The sequence below is a fragment of the Colobus angolensis genome, unplaced genomic scaffold, assembly GCF_000951035.1.
Source record: "Colobus angolensis palliatus isolate OR3802 unplaced genomic scaffold, Cang.pa_1.0 Scaffold201, whole genome shotgun sequence".
NCBI classification, from domain to species: Eukaryota; Metazoa; Chordata; class Mammalia; order Primates; family Cercopithecidae; genus Colobus; species Colobus angolensis.
The window spans coordinates 5,280,245-5,304,740 of record NW_012115167.1 but is presented as its reverse complement, the minus strand read 5'-3'; the positions used below and the strand labels follow the sequence as shown (position 1 = coordinate 5,304,740).

Sequence of the window (24,496 nt, the reverse complement as noted above, 5' to 3'; positions counted from 1 at the left end):
ATTTCCAATACTATGTTGAATAGAAGTTGTGAAACTGGCCACCTTATCTTGGTCCTGATCTTAGAGGAAGAGCTTTCGGGCTTTCACTATTGAGTATGATGATAGCTGTGTGTTTGGAGAACTCTAGTCTGATGAAATGTCCTTCCCTTGCCTTTCTGGTTCTGGGTTGGATGGAATGAGATGGAAAGTTTTTGTTGCTTAGCAGTTAGGCTGCCAGGCGGGCCTCTGGTGAGGATGGTTTTCTGACCACACAAACTTTTTTCAGAATGTGTGTCCTGTGTGTTTTTTGTTAGAGAGGGATATGATGGTTGTAGCCACTCTTCCCTGTGTTTTTAGGCACTCTTAAGGCTGGGGAAGGAAAACTGACAGGGCGTACTGTGATCCCTTCTTCACCTTGCTGAAATCATACGATGCCAGAGGTGGTTTTTAGTGGTTGCTTCATCTTAGGCCCCCACTTTATCTTATTCTCTCCTAGTTGCTAGGCTTTGTTGCCCGAGTCTTCTCCCTGATGGTCAGTAGTGTCTACGGCTTCCAGGGCCTCAGATGTGATCTAGGTCCCAAAAGCCTGGTCTTGGGTGTAGGTGTTACTACCTTGTGACTGTTTCACATATATTTTAGCCTTACGCCTTTTCCTTTTCTCCTTGGCCGAGGTAATTTTTTTTAAACCCCTTCTTGGTTAATCAGCATTACCAGAGAGGAATCTTCCAACCTCCTAGTTCAGCTTACCAGCATTTTTGGAGCTGAATTGAGGAAGTGTGTTGTAAGTCTTAACATTGTGTATATAGTCTGATTAAGTAGAAGGGCTCTGTGTGTGTGTGTTTTAAATGTAAACTAACCTCATATGTATTTGGTACAGGAAATACATTAGTATAGTGGGACATCTTACTGCTTCATAGGGGATTTCTCCTCCTCACATTAATGTGATGCAGAAATCCAGGCAAGATTTCTTGGGATTAAAGAGAAGACACTAGCAACATATAAAGAAACAGTGAAAAAGCTGATAAGCCTCAAAAATGCTTTCTTGTACATACATAATAATTGCTTTAGTGGCTTCAAAGACCCTTATGTTTTCTACTTTGTAAAGCTGTGTGGACCAACCGAAGAAGGTAAAAGGCATTAAAATGATGGAATTATGAGAATGATTATGTTCAATTTTTATTATTTTGGGAAATGGTCTTTTAATGAGAACTGAATGTTCTCAAGCTTCCTCATATCAAAAGAGGAAGGCCATGTGAAGGAAGCTATGACTTCAAGGAAGGTATGCTCTGTGGCTACTGCTGATAACACCTGAGAGGAGTGCCATGAGACTGGTTCTTGGAATACTAAGCTGGAGGCTCGAATCAGTGCTACTGCTTTCAGATACAGCAAGCTGACAAGTTCTTGGTCTCTCCTCCTGCCTTCTTCTATAGGCACTGGAGGAACAAGATCTTAACAGGAAGACAGCTGGAAATGAAAAATGTAGCTTGCATGGTCCCAGCTTCAGCATCACAACAGAAGGGTGGTTTTGGAGATGAGATATAATCCCAGAATAAGTGGCGAAGTCTCACCGCCCCCACATCTGTCAAAAATCTGTGCTTAAGCTCATATGAGTTATTAATTAAAAGTAGACTTATTTTCTTTGGAAGCAAAAGAATGATTATTTGAAATGTTTGCATTTGTAACTCTTGACTTTATTTTGAACTATTGGCTTTAATACTGGTTTAGCATTATTCATAATTTTAAAATTTCTTTTTTATTTCAGTATCAGATGTAGAAGGTGGTGATGGACTGCAGCTCAGAAAGGAACATACTCTCAAAATATTTACTTATATCAATTCCTGGACACAGAGGTATGCATCTTTAGGTATTTCGAAGACTAATTTTTGTGAGTTGTGTTATAAGTTGCCATTTTTATTGTCACATTTTCTTTTTAGAGTGTTGGGTTAGATACCATTAATTACTAAATGACAGTTTGTCAGTATTTATTAAATCTTTACTCATGAGGTCGATCATGATTCTGTTTTTAAAACATGGGCATAAATAACGGTTTCTTTCTTTGACCCCTCCTTATTTAGGGATATGAGAGTGACAGAAATTCTGAAAAATAACTGTTTTGAGAGATTAAATAATTTTTATGGTGTAGCTAAAGGCTTCTAACAATCTTAATCCTTAAAAAAGAAAAGTCATTGTGATAGGGGATACTTTTAAGCCACTTGCTATCTGGTTCTTTTCTGTAATTATGTATATCAGACCAGTTTCTAAATAATACATTTATTGAGACTATAGGAAATAAAATTTTAGGAAAACAAATGTTAATATAATCGAAGTTTATAACAAGGATTCCTGTTCCTCAATGTGATTTTAACTAGTCTTTGCTAATAATTTTTTCCCTTGAATAAACCAATGAAAATACACATTATTTTAACTTCTGTGCCTACCTAGTTTAAACTTAGTCCTTCTAAAAAATTTTATGGATAAGAATGTTTGAAGCATTGTGTGCACTAGCCAGTGAACATGTTAAATGCAGTGATACGTAAATGAATGATCTGAGGTATACAGTCTAGCTGAACATAGAGTTCAGCTGAATTGTTTAGCTTCAGATAACATTTGCTCTATGGTAATATCCTTTTTTCTTTCAGTATCCTTGTTGCAAAAGAGTTTGTGGATTTTATGTAAACATTCTGTACCATCATTATTGGCATTTCTTTTTCAGTCTCACTGAATTTCAATAAGTTTAGCAGTGGTTGCTGTTGCATTATGGATGGAATAGATGAATATTACATAATGCTAATGTTTATGATTGAAGGTGAACTTTAATAGTCCACAGTGATTTGCTGAGAAATGTTGCATCTGAGTCATAATCTTGAGTTTTAATTATCGTAACTACAGCTAGGTGGCAACATGTTATACTAGGAAAAAAAATCGACACTTCTGATTTCAGGATCTGTAAGTTTGCCACTGAATAAAATGAAATCCAGAGAAACAAAATCATTATCCTAAAATCTCATCACTAGTTATTGGTGAAGATGGGGTGGGAGTTATATTTTCCCATTCCTAATACACTTGTATTCTAGCTTATTTTTAATCCCTGTATTATGAATTTTTAACCAAGAGTCTGTGGATGGCAATTAAATTATAAAGGAGGTTTTCATATGTGCAGTTTTAGGCAGTAATTATTAGATCTTATCAGAATATCAAAGTGTTTGCCTCCAAACCATAGAGAGCCCGTGGTTTATCTCGTGTTGCCCTAGAATGTAGTGATTAAGAAAAGTGTGGCCTTGCCAGGTGTGGTGGCTCATGCCTCTCTCTTTGAGAGGCTGTGAGGCGGACGATCACTTGAGCCTAGGAGTTTGGGACCTGCCTGGGCTACAGGGCGAGATCCCATCTCTGTTTAAAAAAAAAAACAGTGGCCTTGGCTCTAGATAGACAAGGATTCTAGTCCTGCTTCAGCACCTGTGAACGAGTGATTATGACAGATTAGTTAAGTTGTATAAACTCTCACTTCCTCATTGGTGGAAATAGAATAATAGTAATAAAGCTACTACTGTCTTAATGACATTGTAAGGAAACAAAGTGCTTAGCTCTGTATTTGCTAAAAGGACTTAATAAACACCTATTTTAATTGAATTTGTTAAAATTTGTTCTGGAAAATGAAATACAAATTAAAAGATGTAAAGCTAAGCTGGAGAACATTGAATAATTTGTAATTTTGTTCACCTGTCAATAAGTGTGAACAGTTGTTAGCTCGTAGTAATAAAAGTGGAATGTTATACTCTTAATTGTTTGTGCCGATAGAAGGGAGAACAGGTAAAAATAGTTAGATCACAGTGCTTTGTAGTGAAAATTTTTGTCTATTCTCATCTCCCTCTCTTCCTCCCCTAAATGATTTTCTTGAGCTTCAGAAAATGTTGTTCCCTAGATGAAGATTGTGGTTCTCATTGGGGGATAAACAGGTACTAATAAAGCATGTATAATCTCGAAAAGGCATTATTAACTTGGGGGCCGTGGACCAGGTGAGTCCATAAGTGAACCTTAGCGTGCTGATAAACCCATGATATTTCATACAACATGTTATTTATAAGTTTCCTGAAGAAAAAAAGCTTTCATAAGATTATCAGTGGTCATAAATTGTTTTTGTAGTGTATTAACTACAATATAGGTAATGGAGAATGTTCACTTCAAAAATAGTATAGTAGGCCAGGTGTGGTTGCTTATGTGTGTAATCCCAGCACTTTGAGAGGCCAACATGAGTGGATCACCTGAGGTCAGGAGTTCAAGACCAGCCTGACCAACATGGTGAAACCCCATCTCTAATAAAAATACAAAATTAGCCAGGGGTTGTGGTGTGTACCAGTAATCCCAGCTACTCGGGAGGCTGAGGCATCAGAATCATTTGAACCCAGAGGCGGAGGTTGCAGTGAGCTGAGATTTGTGCCACTGCATTCCAGCCTGGGCAATAGAGTGAGACTCTATCTCAAAAAAGAAAAAAAAAGTATGTTAACAATAATTTAATATTTATAAGCATTATAAAGATTTTTGGCCCAGGGTAATAGCTCATACCTGTAATCCCAGCATTTCAGGAGGCCCAGGGAGGTGGATCACTTGAGTTCAGGAGTTCGAGACCAGCCGGGTCAACATGGTGAAACCCCGTCTCTACTGAAAATACAAAAATTAGCCAGGTGTGGTGGTGCTCATGGGTAACCCCAGCTACTCGGGAGCCTGAGGCAGGAGAATCATTTGAACTTGGGAGGCAGAGGTTGCAGTGAGCTGAGATCATGCCACTGTACTCCAGCCTGGGGGATAGAGCAAGACTGTGTCGCAAAAAAAAAAAAAAGATTTTAGTATTTTATACTATTTTTTCTCTTATTTAAATAATACAGTCATTGTAGGGAAAAAAAAGAAACTTTGATAAACTAGAGAATCGAAGTTAAATACAAAAACATGCCACGATTCAGAGCAACAACTTGTTTTTTTTTTTTTTTTGAGACGGAGTCTCGCTCTGTAACCCAGGCTGGAGTGCTGTGGCCGGATCTCAGCTCACTGCAAGCTCTGCCTCCCGGGTTCACGCCATTCTCCTGCCTCAGCCTCCCGAGTAGCTGGGACTACAGGCGCCCGCTACCACGGCCACCTCGCCTGGCTAGTTTTTTGTAGTTTTTAGTAGAGACGGGTTTCACCGTGTTAGCCAGGATGGTCTCAATCTCCTGACCTCGTGATCCGCCCGTCTCGGCCTCCGAAAGTGCTGGGATTACAGGCTTGAGCAACCGCGCCCGGCCCCAGAGCAACAACTTGTAACTTTTTGTGTATATCCATGGTGTGAGAGATTGCAATCAGTACAGTTTTAAATTTTACAAAAATGTGGTTTTACTATATGTATACTTTATGGTCTGATATTTCATGTACAGTTAACTGTGGGCAGTCTCTGTGATCAAGTATTACCTGTGTCATCATTTTTAAGTGCTGTTTAACAGTCATATAGCTGTCTCTACTTTGGCTATAAGATGATGGAGGTCCTGCAGCCAATTAAGCCAACTGAGTTCCCTTCCTTATGGGGGCCCCAGTGTGCAGTCGCTGCAAGCAGCAGCTTCCTTGGTAGTGTATGCAGCCTGTTTGTTGTATGGGTTGCTCTAAGGGACCTTGGAGACAGGCCTTTCAGATGTATGTTCATGTTTCTGACCTTGCGCTATCCCAATGTAGGCTCCAAACAGGCATGCGAGGTGCCTTTGGAAAGCCCCAGGGCACTATGTCCAGGGTTCACGCTGGCCAAGTTATGTCCACCTGCACCAAGCTGCAGAACAAGGAGCATGTGATTGAGGCCCTGCGCAGGGCCAAGTTGAAGTTCCCCAGCTGCCAGGAAATCCACATCTCAAAGAAGTGGGGCTTCACCAAGTTCAATGCCAATGAATTTGAAGACATGGTGGCTGAGAAGCGGCTCATCCCAGATGGCTGTGGGTTTAAGTGCATCCCCAGTCGTGGCCCTCTGGACAAGTGGCTGGCCCTGCACTCATGAGGGCTTCCACTGTGCTGCCACCTCTTAATACTCACGAATACGTTCTACTTGCTGTCCCCCCCGCCCCCCCAAAAAAGATTAGGGAGGTTAATAACATGTGTTTGTTTACCAGATTATCATCATTTTGTTAATTTAATGATTGGGAATGGAGTAGGAGGAAAACTAACTCAGAAAATGGGAAGAGAAAGGAATAGGAGAATAAATTGAAGACTAAATTAGGGAAAGGGCATACACAGATCTGCAAAGGGATATCATGTATGACAGAAGCTCCGATACCACAGAGCATAATTCTTCATGTTGTAAGTGTTGAATTTTTTTTTTTGCTTGTTTTAAGCTTACTACAAAATGGAGTTAGGTTTATATCTTGGAAATTCCATATTCCTTAGCAGATATTTAAAGCTCTTTATTGTCTCCTGCCTATTAACTTTTTAACTATTTCAGGAATTTCTTCTGTATAAGAACTCTGGATGCCAGCCAGGCTGAAGTTCTCTGTCAGGTTTCCAAGCCAAAAGTGGTACATTTTATACTTGTCATTTGTGCTTAGTCTTTGAAGCTTTTACTTTTATGTTTTCATTTTTCCAATAAATTTTATTTTTTAGAATAGTTTTAGAAGCCATTGCTTTTAAATAGGTTAAATGTATGTGGTTCACTTTTTTTTTTGTTTTTTTGAGACAGAGTCTCGCTGTTGCCCAGGCTGGAGTACAGTGGTGTGATCTCGGCTCACTGCAAGCTTGTGGCCTCCCAAAGTTCTGGGATTACAGGCGTGAGCCACCATGCCTGGCCAGCCTACACATATGTGAATCACTCTTTAAGGCTCGGCCTTCTATATTGGCATCAAGAAATTTGTTTGACCAATGGACTATTGATATTGACCACTGTTTAAAGTAGTGCTTTTCCATAAATTAGCTGATACATAAAACAGTTTTTGGTGAGGTTGAATACTGTAGAGTAATAGTCCTTTCATGCTTTCAGCAGAACTGGGCTAGGGAAATGGTATTAGACCCATTGGAATATTTGTTGCTAGATGGAATTCTAAAACCTAACCTGCAAAGAATTTTATTTTGACATGTAGATTCCTCATGAATGTTTACTTAGTATTAATTTTAAAATTAAAGCTACATATTTTATATGAGGCATTTAGAAATTTTTTTCATTGCATTTGAAAAACATAAGTGCATTTTATTTAGGTGGGCAGCATATAATTCTACTTAGATACTTTTAGCCGGCAGGAATAAGACTGAGAAGAAAATAAGATAAGCTCAGATGGTGGAAGGATATGTATGATATTGGTGTACCAACATAAGTAATACAGAGTTTAAAAAAAAAAATTAGTTGGCAGGGAAATGCCTATAATAAAAAAGTCCCTGTGTCCCCCGTCTCCTCACCCTCCTTTCTGTTTTCACCTTTTTCAGATGTTGGTTGTTGTTTTTTTTTTTTGAGACAGTCTCGCTCTGTCTCCCAAGTTGGAATGCAGTGGTGTGATCTCAGCTCACTGCAAGCTCTGCCTTCCGGGTTCACACCATTCTCCTGCCTCAGCCTCCTAAGTAGCTGGGACTACAGGCGCCCACCACCACGCCTACTTAATTTTTTGTATTTTTAGTAGAGATGAGGTTTCACCGTGTTAGCCAGGATGGTCTTGATCTCCTGACCTCATAATCTGCCCGCCTTGGCCTCCCAAAGTGCTGGGATTACAGGTGTGAGCCACTGCGCCAGGCTGGTTTTGGTATTAACCTCTATACAGTATTCTGAAATAGTCTTCTTATATTGCTGTTGCTTCATCAATTTTAGGTGTAACCTATTAACTTCCATTTATGATATATAAGGATTTCATCCTTTTACCCTCTCCAATTCTCTCAGTATAGTTACATCTGTTCTTAGGGTAGTTCTAAAAATAAAAATGTTGCTCAGTAATGAGCCAAAAAAGTTCCCTAGTTGATTCTATATCTTGCATGTTCTCTCTTTCTTGGTTTACTGTCTTTTTTCATTCAGTTAATTTTCTGTGTGTGGATCACTTAATTCTTCTCAAACGCTCGTAAACTATGCATCATTAGGTGATCTATTATCCCCCCACCCCTGGTCATAACCCTAGAGTATTGATTACTTTCTAGAATTACTAAACTACCTTCCCTTCACATCTCATCCTTATAATTCATTTTGCTTGTCTCTGAGGCAGGAGAACTTTAGGGTCTGGAGGCAGGGAATCTGAGGCCAATTCACGCTGACTTCCTAGAATTAAATCAAAAGGAAAACCCTAAGATTCCATGCCTGAGTAACAAAAGGACCAGAGGCTACCCACTTTGCAACATTCCCGCACTTTTCTGTGTGGCGGGTGAAAAATTGAAATTACCATTGTTGGTCCCCTCCTGCAACTAATTACGCTGGTGGCAGGCCAAGTCTTCATCTGCATAGGAGTATAAGCTTTGTAACTTCAGCCTCTGACTGGTCACTTTCCACAATCAATCAGATGTTGGCATAGGGTGTAACTTTGTAACTTCAGACTGATCATGGGCCACTACTTCATTTAGGTAGGGTATACACCAAGTAACCAAAAGGAAACCTCTAGAGGGTATTTAAACCCCAGAAAATTCTGTAAGTGGGTCCTTGACCCCCTTGCTCTGACTGTTCCCACCCTGTGGAGTATACTTTCATTTTCAATAAATCTCTGCTTTTGTTGCTTTATTGTTTGCTCACTTTGTGCTTTTGTCCTATTCTTTGCTCAAAGTGCCAAGAACCTGGGCACCCTCCTCTGGTAACATCTCCTTTCTTGGATCTCCAACTTTCCTGGATTCCATTTTGTCATCTTTTTAGTACTTCCTTGTTGTGGAGGACATCTTTTCTGAGAGAGGATACATGGGGAGACAAATGTTTATTAGACCTTCCAGACCTGAAATGTCTATCCTACCCTTATACTTACTGATAGGTCTTATTGGATACAGAATTATAGGTGGAAAATTGCTTGCAGAATTTCGGTAGTATTGATCCATTGTATTCTAGGTTCCAGTATTGCTTCGGAGAAGCAGTAGCCCTTTTGATTTCTGTGCTTTCCCTTGATACTCTTGTTTTTTAAATTTATTTATTTATTTTTGTAGAGACGGAGTCTCACTCTGTAGCCCAGGCTGGAGAGCTGGAGTGCCGTGACATGATCTTGGCTCACTGCAACCACCTACCTCCTCCTGGGTCCAAGCAGTTCTCCTGCCTTAGCCTCCCGAATAGCTGGGACTACAGGCGCACGCTGCCACGCCTGGCTAATTTCTTTTGTATTTTAGTAGAGACAGGATTTCACCATGTTGTCTGGGCTGGTCTCGAACTCCTGAGCTCAGGCAGTCCACCCACCTTGGCCTCCCAAAGTGCTGGTATTACAGGCGTGAGCCACTGCACTTGGCCTCTTTTTTTTTTTATTTTTTACTTTTTAAATTTTTTTGAGACAGGCTGTTGCCAGGCTGGAGTGCAATGGCGTGATCTTGGCTCACTGCAACTTCCGCCTTCCAGGTTCAAGCAATTCTTCTGCCTCAGCCTCCTGAGTATCTTGAACTACAGGCACCTGCCACCACACCCAGCTAATTTTTGTATTTTTAGTAGAGTTGGGGTTTTGTCATGTTGGCCAGGATGGTCTCTATTTCCTGACGTCGTGATCCGCCTACCTCAGCCTCCCAAAGTGCTGGGTTTACAGGCATGAGCCACCACGCCCGGCCTCCTTGATACTCTTTATCACCCTCCCTGAAAGCTTTTAGGATCTGTATCCCTCCTCAGCTTCAGCAATTTTCTGTCTGTTTTGGTGGGCCTTTTGGTTGTGAAAATTTTATTTCATAATTTCCTTAATTCCATATTTATTGCTCTCACTTCCTGGAACTATATTAGTGAGATATTGTACCCTTCTTGATTACTTCCTTTTCATATTCATCCTTTTTTTTTTTTTTGAGATGGGATTGCTGTGTTGCTAAGGTTGGAGTGCAGTGGCATGATTATGGCTCACTGCGGCCTCAACTTCCTGGGCTCAAGTGATTCTCCTACATCAGCCTCCCAAGTAGCTGGGACCACAGGCATATGCCATTATGCTCAGCTAATATATTTTTTTATTGCAGAGAGGAGGTCTCACGATGTTGCCCAGGTTAGTTGAACTCCTGGGTTCAAGCAGTCATCCCACCGTAACCTCCTAAAGTGCTGGGATTACAGGTGTGAGCCACTGCGCTAAGTCTTTTCTCTCCATTATTAATATTTTTTTTCTATTTTGTGGGAAATTTCATTTTTCCCTTTTGTGGACCTTTTGAATTTTACAAATTGCTATAATTTTAATTGGTTTTTAAATTGTAAATGATGTATATACAAAAAGGTATATGACGTGTATTTGTCTGTACATGTCTGTACATGTATATGATTGTACATTACAGTGCTCTGAATTTTGTTATTGTTATTTTGGCTCACTGACCAAAAAATGCTGTTTCATAATCTGAATTTATATTTTCATAATGTTTCATTCTTATTTCAGTAATCTAATATATCTCTCAGGATATAAATTACAGCTAAAATCTTTTTTTTCCTTTTTGTGTTTTACCTGTTTCCTCTAAATTTCTTTTCTTTCCTTTTCCTTTCTTTTTTCTTTTGTTTTGTTTTTTTTTTTTGAGACAGAGTTTCACTGTTGTTGCCCAGGCTGAAGTGCAATAGCATGATCTTGGCTCATTGCAACCTCTGCCTTCTGGGTTCAGGTGGTTCTCCTGCCTCAGCCTTCCGAGTAGCTGGGATTACAGGCATGTGCCACCATGCCCAGCTGATTTTGTGTTTTTAGTAGAGACAGGATTTCTCCATGTTGCTCAGGCTGGTCTCAAACTTCTGACCTCAGGTTATCTGCCCGCCTTGCCTCCCAAAGTGTTGGGATTACAGGCATGAGCCACCGCGTCACCCTTCCTGTTTTTATCTGCATTTGGTGATCCAAAGGCAGATAAAATTTTTCTTGCAAATCTTATTATTGTTATTCTTTCATGGTTATGAGAGGAGTACTAAACAGTGAATTTGAAGGTCTCTGTGGTCAGGGCATCTCAGATGTTGGCTACCACTTTATGATGGTTAAGTGGTGAGTAGGCTTCCTTGTTGGGGCTAAATGGGCTTTTTCTATTCCAAACCCCACCACAAATACACTAAACTAAGAACACTCTAGGACAGAAAGCATGGGACGAAAGATGACAACTATCAGCGTAGTTTGGATGACAGAAAAGGGACAAATAGTAACTCAGAGTGAAAGAAATTAACTTGTAAAGAGCTACAAAAAGACATTTAAAAGGGGTATCTTTCAATCTTTGGCTTTGAGATATGTTAGTCTGGTGGTTGGGGTACCAGATAGGAAAGGTACTTGAGGAGGTTTACCATTTAAGTCATATATTTCACTTATCTTTCTTTCAGTTTTTTTCTCTTCTTTTCTTTTCTTTTTTTCTTTTTTTTTCAGACAGGGTCTCGATCTGTCACTGGGCTGGAGTCCAGTGGCATAGTCTAGCTCACTGCAGCCTTGACCTGTGGGGTTGATTTTTCTTTTTCTTTGTAAATCTCTTTCATAGCTAGTTAGAACTTTATTCCTTTCGAGTGGCAGGAGCCAAAGCAGCAGCACAGGTTGTCCCCCTTTCCCCTCCCCCTTCCCTTCTCCAGTTGCCTTCCCGGGCCCCCTACACTCCACAGTCCCGGTCCCGCCCCCGCCATGTCCCAGAAACAAGAAGAGAACCCTGTGGAGGAGATCGGCGAGGAGAAGCGGGACACGCAGGAAAAAGAAGGTATTCTCCCTAAGAGAGCTGAAGAGGCGAAGCTAAAGGCCAAATACCCAAGCCTAGGACAAAAGCCTGGAGGCTCCGACTTCCTTATGAAGAGACTCCAGAAAGGGCAAAAGTACTTTGACTCAGGAGGCTACAACATGGCCAAAGCTGAGATGAAGAATAAGCAGCTGCCATGTACAGGACCAGACAAGACCTGGTGACTGGTGACCACATCCCCACCCCACAGGATCTGCCCCAGAGAAAGTCCTTGCTCGGCACCAGCAAGCTTGCGGGTGGCCAAGTTAAATGATGCTGCCTGGGGCTCCTCCAGATCCTGAGATGCTGCCCCACCCCCCCCACACCCGGGTCCTGTGCTGGCTCCTGTCCCTTCTTGCTTTTGCAGCCAGGGGTCAGGAGGTGGCTCGGGTGCGGGCTGGAGAGCCAGCAGCCCTTGCTCGTTGGTGTCCCCGGCATGTGGAGCCCCTTGGGCTGAGCACTAAGACCTTGAACCTTTTTTGTTTTACCTTTTTTCCAAATAACAATTGGGAGAAATCTCAATGAAATTCTGGGGGTGGGGGTGGGAGATACAGAGGAATACGAATTAGGGCTTGGAGTTGGTAAAAAAAAAAAAAAATTCCTGACTATCCTTCTTAACCACGTGGCTGGTGTGGGGTAGATGTGAGGGGAAGGAAGTGGGGTAGACTGATGAAGAGGGGTTCTAGTTGAGCTCTGTAGATAAATGTCTTGTTTCAGTGTGGTTGGAGACCTGGTGTCAGATGAAAGAAACTCCATCTGCACAGACAGATGCAAACAGCTCCTCTGGTTCTGCAGAGCTAGTTGAGAACTCAACGTTTTTTAAAAAGTACTGTCCTTGAAATAGATTTGCTGTGGGGAGCAGTGAGTGTGGGAGAAAGGAGCCATGAGCATGGGGATCCCCACAGAGCCCAAAGGACTTTCTCAGTATTTGAAATAAACAAAACAAAAACCCATGAAAACACCCCCCCCCAAAAAAAGAACTTTATTTCTTTCACTCTGAATTACTTACTATTTTTCCCTTTTCTGTCACTCAAAGTGTATTGATAGTTGTCATCTTCTGTTTCATTATTTCTATTTTTCCAGAGTGTTCTTTAGTATATTTGTAGTAGGATTTGGAATAGAGAATAAGTAAGTTTATGTGTAAAATCAAGCTGGTTTTCATGAAGCTTGTAGCTAAAAAAATTCAAGCTGGTTTTGACTAAAAGTGATGTTTTTATTTAAAACACCTTTCTGCCTTGCATTATGGATACAATGTACAGCAAGGGTCTCCAGCCCCTGGGCCACACACTGGTACCCAATTAGGAACCGGGCCACACAGCAGGAGGTGAAGGACAGATGAGTGAGTGAAGCTTCATCTGTATTTACAGCCATTCCCCATTGCTCACATTACCACCTGAACTCTACCTCCTGTCAGATCAGTGGCAGCATCAGATTCTCACAGGAGCGTGAATCCTGTTGTGAACTGTGCATGTGAGGGATCTAGGTTGCACACTCCTCATGAGAATATAATGCTTGATGATCTATTGCTGTCTCCTGTCACCCCCAGATGGTACCATCTAGTTGTAGGAAAACAAGCTCAGGGCTCCCACTAATGCTACATTATGGTGAGTTGTATAATTATTTCATTATATATTACAGTATGATACTATAACATGCACAATAAATGTAATGTGCTTGAATCATCCCAAAGTCCTCTGGGTCCTGGGAGAAATCGTCCTCCGCAAAACGGGTCCCTGGTGCCAAAAAGGTTGGAAACCATTGATATACAGAGGGAAATGCTGTATTGAGAATTCACATGCCTAGACGTCTCAGAATTGAATGTAATAGAATGAAAAATATTATTTACGTAATATACAGTTATTTAAAAAGTACATACATTTGTGTACGTGTGTGTTCTCCCATTAGACTCACAACTCTTTTTTAACTTGTTTATTTTGAGTCTGGAAGGACCCAGACCTGGTTTCTTTTGTTACTTTGTTGATATAATTTTTGTCTTTGAAGATCATCAGTTTCTTAGGTCCATTACCAAGCAGTTTAATGCTCATTTTCTAACATTTTTATTTCATTTTATTTTAATTTTGTTTTGTTTTGTTTTATTATTTTGTTTTTTTTTATTTTATTTTTAAATTTTATTTATTTTATTTAATTTTATTTATTTTAGAGACAGAGTCTCGCTCTGTCGCCCAGGCTGGAGTGCAGTGGCGCAATCTTGGCTCACTGCAACCTCCGCTTCCTGAGTTCAAGCAATTCTCCTGTCTCTGCCTCCCGAGTAGCTGGAATTACAGGCACCCGCCACCACACCTAGCTAATTTTTGTATTTTTTAGTAGAGACGGGGTTTCATGATGTTGGCCGGGCTGGTCTCAAACTCCTGACCTCAAGTGATCCACCCGCCTTGGCCTCCCAAAGTGCTGGCATTACAGACAAGAGCCACCGCACCTGGCCCTAACACTTATTTTAAAAGTAAATTTGGCTGAATCTTTGGCTTTCTCCATCCAAATCTGACTTCAAGATCGTTTTCTGGGATTTCAGATTCCATTTTTAGTAAATGATCTGCCTGCCTCACTCAGCCTCCCAAAGTGCTTACAGGCGTGAGCCACCACACCCGGCCTGACCTCTTTGAACCTGATTTTTCTGTTTTTTATGTTTTTTGAGACAGTCTCCCTCTATCACCCAGGCTGGAGGGCAGCGGTGCAATCTTGGCTCACTGCAACTTCCGCCTCCCGGGTTCAGACAATTCTTGTGCCTCAACCTCCTGAGTAGGTGGGATTACAGGTGTTTGTCACCACGCCCAGCTAATTTTCATATTTTTAGTAGAGACGAGGTTTTGCTATATTGGCCAGGCTGGTCTCGAACTCCTGGCCTCTAGTGATGTGCCCACTTTGGCTTCCCAAAGTGCTGGGATTACAGGCTGAGACAGTGCACCCACCCGACACTCAAGTTTATGTGACCTCTCACTTTGGTTTTGTATGTTTTTTGAGAGAGAGGGTCTCACTCTGTCACCCGGGCTGGAGTGCAGGGGTGCCATCTCGGCTCGCTGCAACCTCCGCCTCCCAAGTTCAAGTGACTTTCCTGCCTCAGCCTCCTTAGTATCTGGGATTACAGGTGGACCACCATACCCATCTAATTTTTTATTTTTAGTAGAGATGAGGTTTCACCATGTTGGCCAGGCTGGTATCAAACTCCTGACCTTAAGTGATCTGTCTGCCTCAGCCTCCCAAAGTGCTGGGATTATAGGCGTGAGCCACCACACCCAGCCTGACCTCTTATTTTAAACCTGATTTTTCCTAAACATCAGAGGAAGAAGCTGTTAATCAGAAGAATTGGAGGAGAAATGTGTTTATTTTTCTTCTTGTGAGAGTTGTGATTTATAGAATTGTAAAGCTGGAGAGGTTTTAGAGGTAAAAATAAAAACCCTTTCATTTTGCCACAGATAAAAAAGATGTGATGCATTATTTATATATATTTATATAATGATATATTTCTGTGTGACAGAAATGCTCCAGAAGTAGTACTGTATCTTAAAACAGCAGTAAGCATTTATTATGCTCAAAGTTTCAATGGGACAGGAATTTGGGAGTCCTTTAGCTGTTTGGTTCTGGGTCGGGTTTCTCATAATGTTTTAGTCAGGATGTTGGCCCAGGTGATAGTCATGTAAAGGCTCATATGGGGCTGGAGGATATACTTCCAAGTTGGCTTGCTTTAGTTAGTGATCAGGTTAGTGCTGGTTGTTTTTTTTTTTTATTTTTTTGAGACAGAATCTTGCTTTGTCACCCAGACTGGAGTGCAGTGGCACGATCTCCTGCCTCAGCATCCCGAGTAGCTGGGATTATAGGTGCCCACCACCATGCCTGGCTAATTTTTATATTTTTAGTAGAGACAGGGTTTCAACCATGTTGGCCAGGCTGATCTCGAACTCCTGACTTCAGGTGTTCCACCACCTCGGCCTCCCAAAGTGCTGGGATTACAGGCGTGAACCACCTCACCCGGCCTCAGTGCTGGTTGTTAATGGGAGGTCTTGGTACTTCCTCTTGTGAACTCCTCTTTGGGCTGCTTGAGTGTTTTTCCATGATAGGTGGCTTTCCCTAGAGTAAGTGATCCAAAGAGAGCAAGGCAGAAGTCACAGTGTCTTTTATGACCTAGTCTCAGATGTCACACATTGTCACTTGTACCACATTCTATTCACTAGAAGTGAGTTCCATCTACACAGAAGAGTATCAAGTAATTTGTGGCTGTACTTCAAATTCACGCTTGGAGAAATAAAATTATTTCCACATGATCATACAGGGCATTGGTGATCTATTCAGACTACAATATAGATGTTTTGATTTGATGCTATTACTAGGTGCAGATTATAGATTATAGTTGCTTAGCTGTCATCTGTCATTGGATACAAGTATTAGAACCAGGTACTTGTGTGTGTGTGAATTACCTATTGATTCACCAGACCGTTCCCTGCCTTATTTTGATACATGATTTCTCTCTGTCGCTTAGGCGTGATCAGGGCTCACTGCTGTCTCAGCTGCCTAGGCTCAAGCCTCTCGAATAGCTGGGACTGCAGGCACAAGCCACGATGCCTAGCTAATTCTTTTATTTTTATTTTTTGTAGAGATAGGCCTCATTATGTTGCCCTGGCTTGTCTTGAGCTCCTGGACTTAAGTGATCCTCCCACCTTGGTCTCCCAGAGTGTTGGGATTACAGGTGTGAGCCACCACACCTGGCTGAGATCCTTTTAATTATCTACATATGCCAGGCATTGTGCTACTAACTGAACATGTCTAAGGAGAACTGGATTTGTTTATAATACTTTTTTTTTTTGAGACTGTGTTTTGGCCTTGTTGCCCAGGCTGGAGTGCAGTGGTGTAATCTTGGCTCACTACAGCCTCCGCCTCCCGGGTTCAAGTGATTCTCCTACCTAAGCCTCCCAAGTAACTGGGATTACAGGTGCCCACAACCATACCCGGCTAATTTTTTTTGTATTTTTAGTAGAGACAGGGTTTCATCATGTTGATCAGGCTGGTTTCGAACTCCTGACCTCAAATAATCCACCTGCCTGGACCTTCCAAAATGCTGGGATTACAGGCGTGAGCCACCGCGCCTGGCCGATCCTGTTTTTTATATATGTGTATATTTTACAGGAGCTGGGGAGAGAAAGAGAGTGTGTATATGTTTTGTGCCTAAACACTTACGATTTACCAGATAGTGTCAGAGCACCCCTCCCAAGTAGCCTTCAAAGACATTAACTTAAAAATGTGGCTGTTTTATTAGTTGACAACAAAATTCCTTATATTAAATAGCTGGCTTTATTAGTAAGATATTTTGTTATAGCCAGTTTCCTAATAACTTGCTTAACATATATTGAGTACTTGATACTGGAGAAACAAAATGCCACAATTCTTGTTTTTAAATAGTTCCTTGTGTAGAAGGACAGACAAATCCATACATAAAACTGAAGATAATAGCTGTAAACCTAACATGATGACTTTATACTTACTAAAATATCAGTTGTTGTTGCAATGCTATCTTTATATTATTAAGGTGTACCACAGCAGGAAGGAAAAAATAAAAGCAAGTCTGGAAATAACTTAGTATTTGCTTGCTTGTTTTTTTTAATTAAAAAATATAACTGCTGCTCTATTACTAATTTATTAATTTTTTTTTCTCTTATAGGCAATGTCTATGCTGCTTCAAGGAATATAAGCATTTGGAGATTTTTAATCAAGTAGTGTGTGCACTTATTAACTTAGTAATTGCCCAAGTTCAAGTGCTCCGGGACCAGCTTTGTAAACATTGTACTACTATTAACATAGATTCCACGTGGCAAGATGAGAGTAATCAAGCAGAAGAACCACTGAATATAGATAGAGAGTGTAATGAAGGAAGTTCAGAAAGACAAAAATCAATAGAAAAAAAATCAAACTCTACAAGAATTTGTAATCTGACTGAGGAGGAATCTTCAAAGAGTTCTGATCCTTTTAGTTTGTGGAGTACAGATGAGAAGGAAAAACTCTTACTATGTGTGGCAAAAATTTTTCAAATTCAGTTTCCCTTATATACCGCTTACAAGCATAATACTCACCCTACTATTGAGGTATGTAAAAATAGGTGTTGTGAATTTTAAGTAATACCAAGTCTTAACTTGGCAGTCTGTTTCTCACTGATAAGTACGAAGACAGTTTTTGCTGGCAGAAAATCATTATTGTCACCAGAATTATTTAATGTTTCTCCAGAACATTTTTTTTAGCAGTGTGCTGAAAATTTGCTCAATATAGTTCATCCTATCAAGGAAAGATGTATACAGTGAACTCAGAAAGTAAACTGGTAGTGATCTAAACATTTTACTGGTATAGATCTATGCTTATTTTATGACTCTAATAAAAGTTGGCCGGGTGCAGTGGCTCAATCCTGTAATCTCAGCACTTTGGGAGGCTGAGATGGGCGGATCACGAGGTCAGGAGATCGAGACCATCCTGGCTAACCTGGTGAAACCCCGTTTCTACTGAAAAATACAAAAGACTAGCCGGGCGAGGTGGCGGGCGCCTGTAGTCGCAGCTACTCGGGAGGCTGAGGCAGGAGAATGGCGTAAACCCGAGAGGTGGAGCTTGCAGTGAACTGAGATCCAGCCACTGCACTCCAGCCTGGGCGACAGAGCGAGACTCTGCCTCAAAAAAAAAAAAAATAATAATAGTTGAGGGAAAGGAAACACGTGGAATTTTAAATTTCATTCTTAGAAACAGTCTACAGACCAGAATTTGCTTTCAGCAAGAGAAAAGCTTAGCAAATTATCTGTAATTAGTAGTTTCAAATAATAGTATTTTCTTTTGTAAGTTAAGATGCAGCCTTTGAGATGTCACAGTATAATTCTGCCATATTCTATTGTGCTGCTTTCTGTTACTTGAAGCAGTTCACAAGGGCAACCCAGATTCAAAGTGGTAGTGAAGTAGACTCCATTTTTGGGGGGGGGGGGAGAAGTGTAAAATTTCATTTTTTATCTTCTACATTCTGTTTCCTGTGCATCCTGGGAAATGAAGAGTTATGGCCATTAGAGAATCTACTACATTTTTTTGTTGTTGGTTTTAATCTGCCTCTTTTCTCTAGCTTACTTGTTCTGTAACCTTTATACTTCTCTTTCTTCGTGTGGAAAGTAGTAGTCCTTTACTGGGATATTTTCAGGTCGAATGGAGACTTGAAAACATGGCTTGAGGGCAGATATTTTCCCTGTTAGAATTCTTTGTAAGAATATTTTAAATCAGGCACACTTGGTTTCTCCAGTCACCCACTTGGCCCTCTTCCAAGTTGTAGTTTCAGTCCTCCTTTCTTTCCTTTCTTCCCTTACTGTTCTAAAGTTTTGTTTTGAGATAGTCTTGCTCTGTAGCCCAGGCTGGAGTGCAGTGGCACGATCTTGGCTCACTGCAAGCTCCGCCTCCCGGGTTCACACCATTCTCCTGCCTCAGCCTCCCGAGTAGCTGGGACTATAGGCGCCTGCCACCACGCCTGGCTAATTTTTTTCTTTGTATTTTTTAGTAGAGATGGGGTTTCACCCTTTTAGTCAGGATGGTCTCGATCTCCTGGCCTCATGATCCGCCCACCTTGGCCTCCCAAAGTGCTGGGATTACAGGCGTGAGTCACAGCGCCTGGCCTCTAAAGCTTTTTGATAAACTTTCATTCACTCCTGCTCTAGGTAGGGGGTAAAGAAAGAGTATTTAAAATCAGATTGTGCTCTGTCTTCTAAAAATCTTAGCCTATGATCATCCAGTATAGAAACTATTAATCTCTTACATGATATAAATATATTAAATATTCTGAAAAAGTCATCTCAGTCTTTTTTCAACAAAAGAGAGTCCCATCAGGCGAACTTGAAACATTTAATCTACATAAACACCATCTACATGGTGCTTTAGTATCTTAACTTGGTAATTGAAAGATGCTGAAAATAGTTTTCGTTAGGGACTTAGATATGTGAAATTCACAGAAATTTTTTTCAATTAAAAATTTCTTAATGATACAGAACTATAAGCAATACTGAATCTGCTGCTTCTAAAATAAACTTGATTATCAGTGTTCTTTCTTATTTTCAAAAATGGTAATCTCTAAATGTAGGCATAGTTACACTCCTGTACTTTGTTTTAAAGTACTTTGTTATTACTCTTCTTGAGTATTTTACGTTACTACTTGGTTGAAAGCAATGGTTTTGTGAGGTCTTTGAGGAAAATTCTAACAAAAAATACCCATAGATAAAGTAAAGGAGTAACCCTCCTTATACCAAATTCTATAATATATTAGATAGATGCTTTAAAAATTTTCTTTTCATAGTAGTTGTTTCCCAGGTTTCTATTATGTTAATAATGATCTGTTACAAGTGCTCTAAAATTTCTAGTTTCTGTCCTAATGGCGATTTAATTAAATGTGGTAAGTTGGGTCAACTGTTCCATATGGTCCTAGATCAAACACTTGGTAGCATACATGTTATAAAATTATATATGTGTATAAATTTGTGTGTATATACACACAATTATTATTATTATTATTATTTTGAGATGGAGTCTTGCTCTGTCGCCCAGGCTGGAGTGCAGTGGCACGATCTCGGCTCACTGCAAGCTCTGCCTCCCGGGTTCACGCCATTCTCCTGGCTCAGCCTCCTGATTAGCTGGGACTACAGGCGCCCGCCACCGCGCCCGGCTTATTTTTTGTATTTTTAGTAGAGACGGGGTTTCACCGTGGTCTCGATCTCCTGACCTTGTGATCCGCCCGCCTCGGCCTCCCAAAGTGCTGGGATTACAGGCTTGAGCCACCGCGCCCGGCCTTATACACACAATTATTTTAAAGCAAATTAAATGTAATAAAGCTTACTAGAGATTTTTATCCCACTTTTCTTTGAGGAAATAGTCCATCCAGTCTATTTTTTGTACTGCTGTGCTGTCCTTTCTGAAGCCTTTGATTTTTATTTGTAGTTAATATTTTTTAAAGAGGCACGACTTGGCCAAAATTCTTAGGAGGACAAGATTCAAAACTCATCTGTTAGTATTTTGATAGCTGTGTCTTTAGAAACCTACTCAACACTTTTATTTTATAGAAGAAGCAACTGGCCTACAGAGGCTAAAAGATTTGATCGGGCATATTGCTGAGAAGAGTCCTAGAATCCGGGTCTTACTCTATTGCACTACTTCTAAATCATTTTGAACTAATTACTGTATTCTAAATAATATGGAAACTTGGAGCCCCTCCTTCTGTCTCTTCCTTCCTCTCTTTCCTTCCTCTCTTTCCTATTGTCTTCATCAAAGCCGATAATATTGTGAAAGGTTCAGTAATTGGACATAAGTAATATTAATTCAGAATAAAAAGGGGGAACGGCCTAGGTTTTTTTCCCCCTTAAGAGACAGCGTCTTGCTCTGTCTCCCAGGCTGGAGTGCGGTGGTGTGATCATAGGTCATCGTAACCTTGAATTCCTGGGCTCAAACGATCCACCCACCTCAGCCTCCTGAGTAACTTGGACACTAGGCACTCACCACAGTGCCTGGCTAAGTTTATTTTTATTTTATTATTTAAGAGATGGGGTTTATCTGTGTTTATGGGGTTTATCGAGACCAGGCTGGTCTCGAACTCTTGGCCTCAGATAATCCTCCTGCCTTAGCCTCCAAAGTGCTGGGATTACAGACATGAGCCACGGTGCCTTGCCATGCTAGTTGCATTCTTTATCCTGAATAATTATGTGTAATTCTGTGAAATGAGATATTGCCCTAGTGTAAGTTTTTTTCTAAGTATAGGGAAAAAGATTATGAAAATGATAGAAAGGGCCAGGTATAGTGGCTCACACTTGTAATCCCAGCATTTTTGGAAGCCAAGGCAAGAGGACCACTTGAAGCCGGGAGTTCAAGTCTAGGCTGGGCAACATAGCAAGAGCTCATCTCTACAAAAGAAGAGAAAAAAAATTAACTGGGCATAGTGGTACATGCCTGTATTCCCAGCTACTTGGGAGGCTGAGGCAAAAGGATCACTTGAGCCAGGAGTTTAAGGCTGCAGTGAGCTATGATCATGCCTCTGCATGACAGAGTGGGACCCTATCTTTAAAAAAGTAGAAAGGCGAGAAACCACTGCATTTATGTTAAATATACATATGGTATAATCAGATAGATTATATACATGAGGCTTTTATTTTTTAATTTTTTTTTTTGAGATGGAGTCTCGCTCAGTCGCTAGGCTAGAGCGCAATGGCACAATCTCAGCTAACTGCAACCTCTGCCTCCTGGGTTCAAGCGATACTCCTGCCTTACCTTCCCAAGTAGCGGGGACTACAGGCGCGCACCACAACGCCCAGCTGATTTTTGTATTTTTAGTAGAGGTGGGGTTTCACCAAGTTGGCCAGGATGGTCTCGATCTCTTGACCTTGTGACCCACCAGCCTTGGCCTCCCAAAGTGCTGGAATTACAGGCGTGAGCTACCGCACCTGGCCTTATTTTTAAATTTTTGAATCAGGGTCTTCCTCTGTCACCCAGGCTGGAGGAGTACACTGGCACAATTACGATTCACTGTAGCCTTGAATTCCTGGGCTTAAGTAATCCTTCAACTTCAGTATCCTAAGTAGCTGGGAGTGCAGGTGCATGCCTCTATGCCTAGCTAGTTTTTTAATTTTTTTGAGGAGACAGGGTCTCGCTCTGTTGCCTGGGCTGGTTTCAAACTCCTGGCTTTGGGCAGTCCTCCTGCCTCAGCCTCCCAAAGTGCTGGGATTATGAGCATGAGCCACCACGACCAGCCAGTTTTGTATCTTTTAGAATAATTCCAACGTTGTACAATTATCACTACTAATTCCAACATCACTGACTGCCGTTTCAGTGAAAATTTTATTTGAGACATTGATTTCTTCGTGGTTTGATCGTGGAGCAACATTTGCTTAATTTACATAGATTTGCCTTTCCTCTATAGTTACTCTTTTATTTCTCTCTGTTTTCTCTTTTTAAATAACCAAATAGGCCGGGTGTGGCGGCTCAAGCCTGTAATCCCAGCACTTTGGAAGGCCAAGGCGGGCGGATCACGAGGTCAGGAGATTGAGACCATTCTGGCTAACACGGTGAAACCCTGTGTCTACTAAAAAATACAAAAAACTAGCCAGGCAGGTGATGCGTGCCTGTAGTCGCAGCTACTCGGGAGGCTGAGGCAGGAGAATGGCGTAAACCTGGGAGGCGGAGCTTGCAGTGAACTGAGATCTGGCCACTGCACTCCAGCCTGGGTGATAGAGACGCCGTCTCAAAAATAAATAAATAAATAAAAATAAAATAACCACATTTCTCTGCTATAAATAGGATGGGATCAACTCATGTAGTAAATGGGAGGTGTTTTAGGAAAAAAACCCAAGACTTTAAAAATCATTGATAAGTTTATTAAGGCCTTTCTCAGGGATTACCTAAAATAAGAACTTTTGAAAAATACTGCCTTTTTTTTTTTGGGAGACAGTCTTGCACTGTCGCTGAGGCTGGAGTGCAGTGGCATGATCTCAGCTCACTGCAGTCTCCGCCTCCCAGGTACAAGCAATTCACTTGCCTCAGCCTCCCAAGTAGCTGGGATTACAGGTGCTTGCCACCATGCCTGGCTAGTTTTTTTGTATTTTTAGTAGAGACGGGGTTTCTCTACTAAACTATCTACTAAATGATGGGCAGGGTGGTCTCCACCTCCCGACCTTGTGATCTGCCTGCTTCAGCCTTCCAAAGTGCTGAGATTACAGTCGTGAGCCACCGCGCCCAGGGCCATTAATTCATCTTTTAATGAGACTTCCTAGTGTTAGTGTTTTTTTAACCTATAGATCTGTGTTAATTTTTTATATACTACTTAAAAATGTGATTATAACAATATTTTAGGATGCTAGCTTTATGTATTCAGATTAGAAATAGAGTGGTAAAACAGTTCCCCTGAATCACCAAAATAGATGTAATCAAACCTGAGTAATGATGCATATCAGGACAGAACTCTGTTAGATTTTTTTTTTTTTTGAAAGAGAATTTTGATCCTGTCGCCCAGACTGGAGTGTGGTGGCATGATACCGGCTCACTGCAACCTCCACCTCCCAGGATTCAAGTGATTCTCCTGCTTCAGCCTCCTGAGTAGCTGGGATTACAGGCACACGCCGCCACACCCTGCTAATTTTTGTAGTTTTAGTAGAGACCATGTTAGGCTGATCTTGAACTCCTGACCTCGTGATCCACCTGCCTAGGCCTCTCAAAGTGCTGGGATTACAAGCATGAGTCACTGCGCTGACCGCTAGGAGATTTTTTAACTGTCCATGTTAAGCACTAGAAATCTTGACTCTTAAGATTATAGCATCGTTCACCTGGTCCATGATTCTGTATTTAACGGTACCACAGGAGGTCGTAAATTCTGGACTTTTTGAAGACCATGAAAAGGTTTGTTGAGACTAACATAAAGCTTTGCCTCTGGCCCCGGTTGTCATAGCTAGGAGTGGATTTAGGAAGTTTAGTACACTTACTTTGAGAATTGATTTCTCTAAGGGCATTTTTTGTTTATTTTGAAATGTTCTGAGTTCTGTATGATTGCTTTCAGTCAATGGTTTTCAGACTTCATTTCAGCAGTGTAACTTAAATATCTAAAATAGGTGATGGCAATGAATGGGTTTCTTTGGTAGCTTTTTTCAGATGAAAATTTCTAGCTAGCTTTCTGATCATAAAAGCAGTATTTTCTCCCTCCCTCCCCTTTCTCCCTCCCCTTTCTCCCTCCCCTTTCTCCCTCCCCTTT

At 41.1% G+C, this 24,496-nt stretch overlaps 1 protein-coding gene and 1 pseudogene across 2 annotated transcripts in view; both read left to right on the top strand.

Moving 5' to 3' along the window:
• Positions 1 to 1,741: 1,741 nt before the first annotated feature.
• The window catches only part of USP34 (ubiquitin specific peptidase 34), a 253,164-nt gene continuing 230,409 nt past the window's right edge, over positions 1,742 to 24,496 (top strand). Inside the window, 3 exon segments of the mRNA XM_011941829.1 lie at positions 1,742 to 1,829; positions 17,426 to 17,782; positions 17,785 to 17,846. Of these exon segments, the coding sequence (XP_011797219.1) occupies positions 17,749 to 17,782; positions 17,785 to 17,846 (96 nt within the window). The 5' untranslated portion in view covers positions 1,742 to 1,829; positions 17,426 to 17,748.
• LOC105511648 lies at positions 11,563 to 12,308 on the top strand (annotated as a pseudogene). The gene has a single exon (XR_001001744.1). The product of XR_001001744.1 is annotated as an alpha-endosulfine pseudogene (transcript).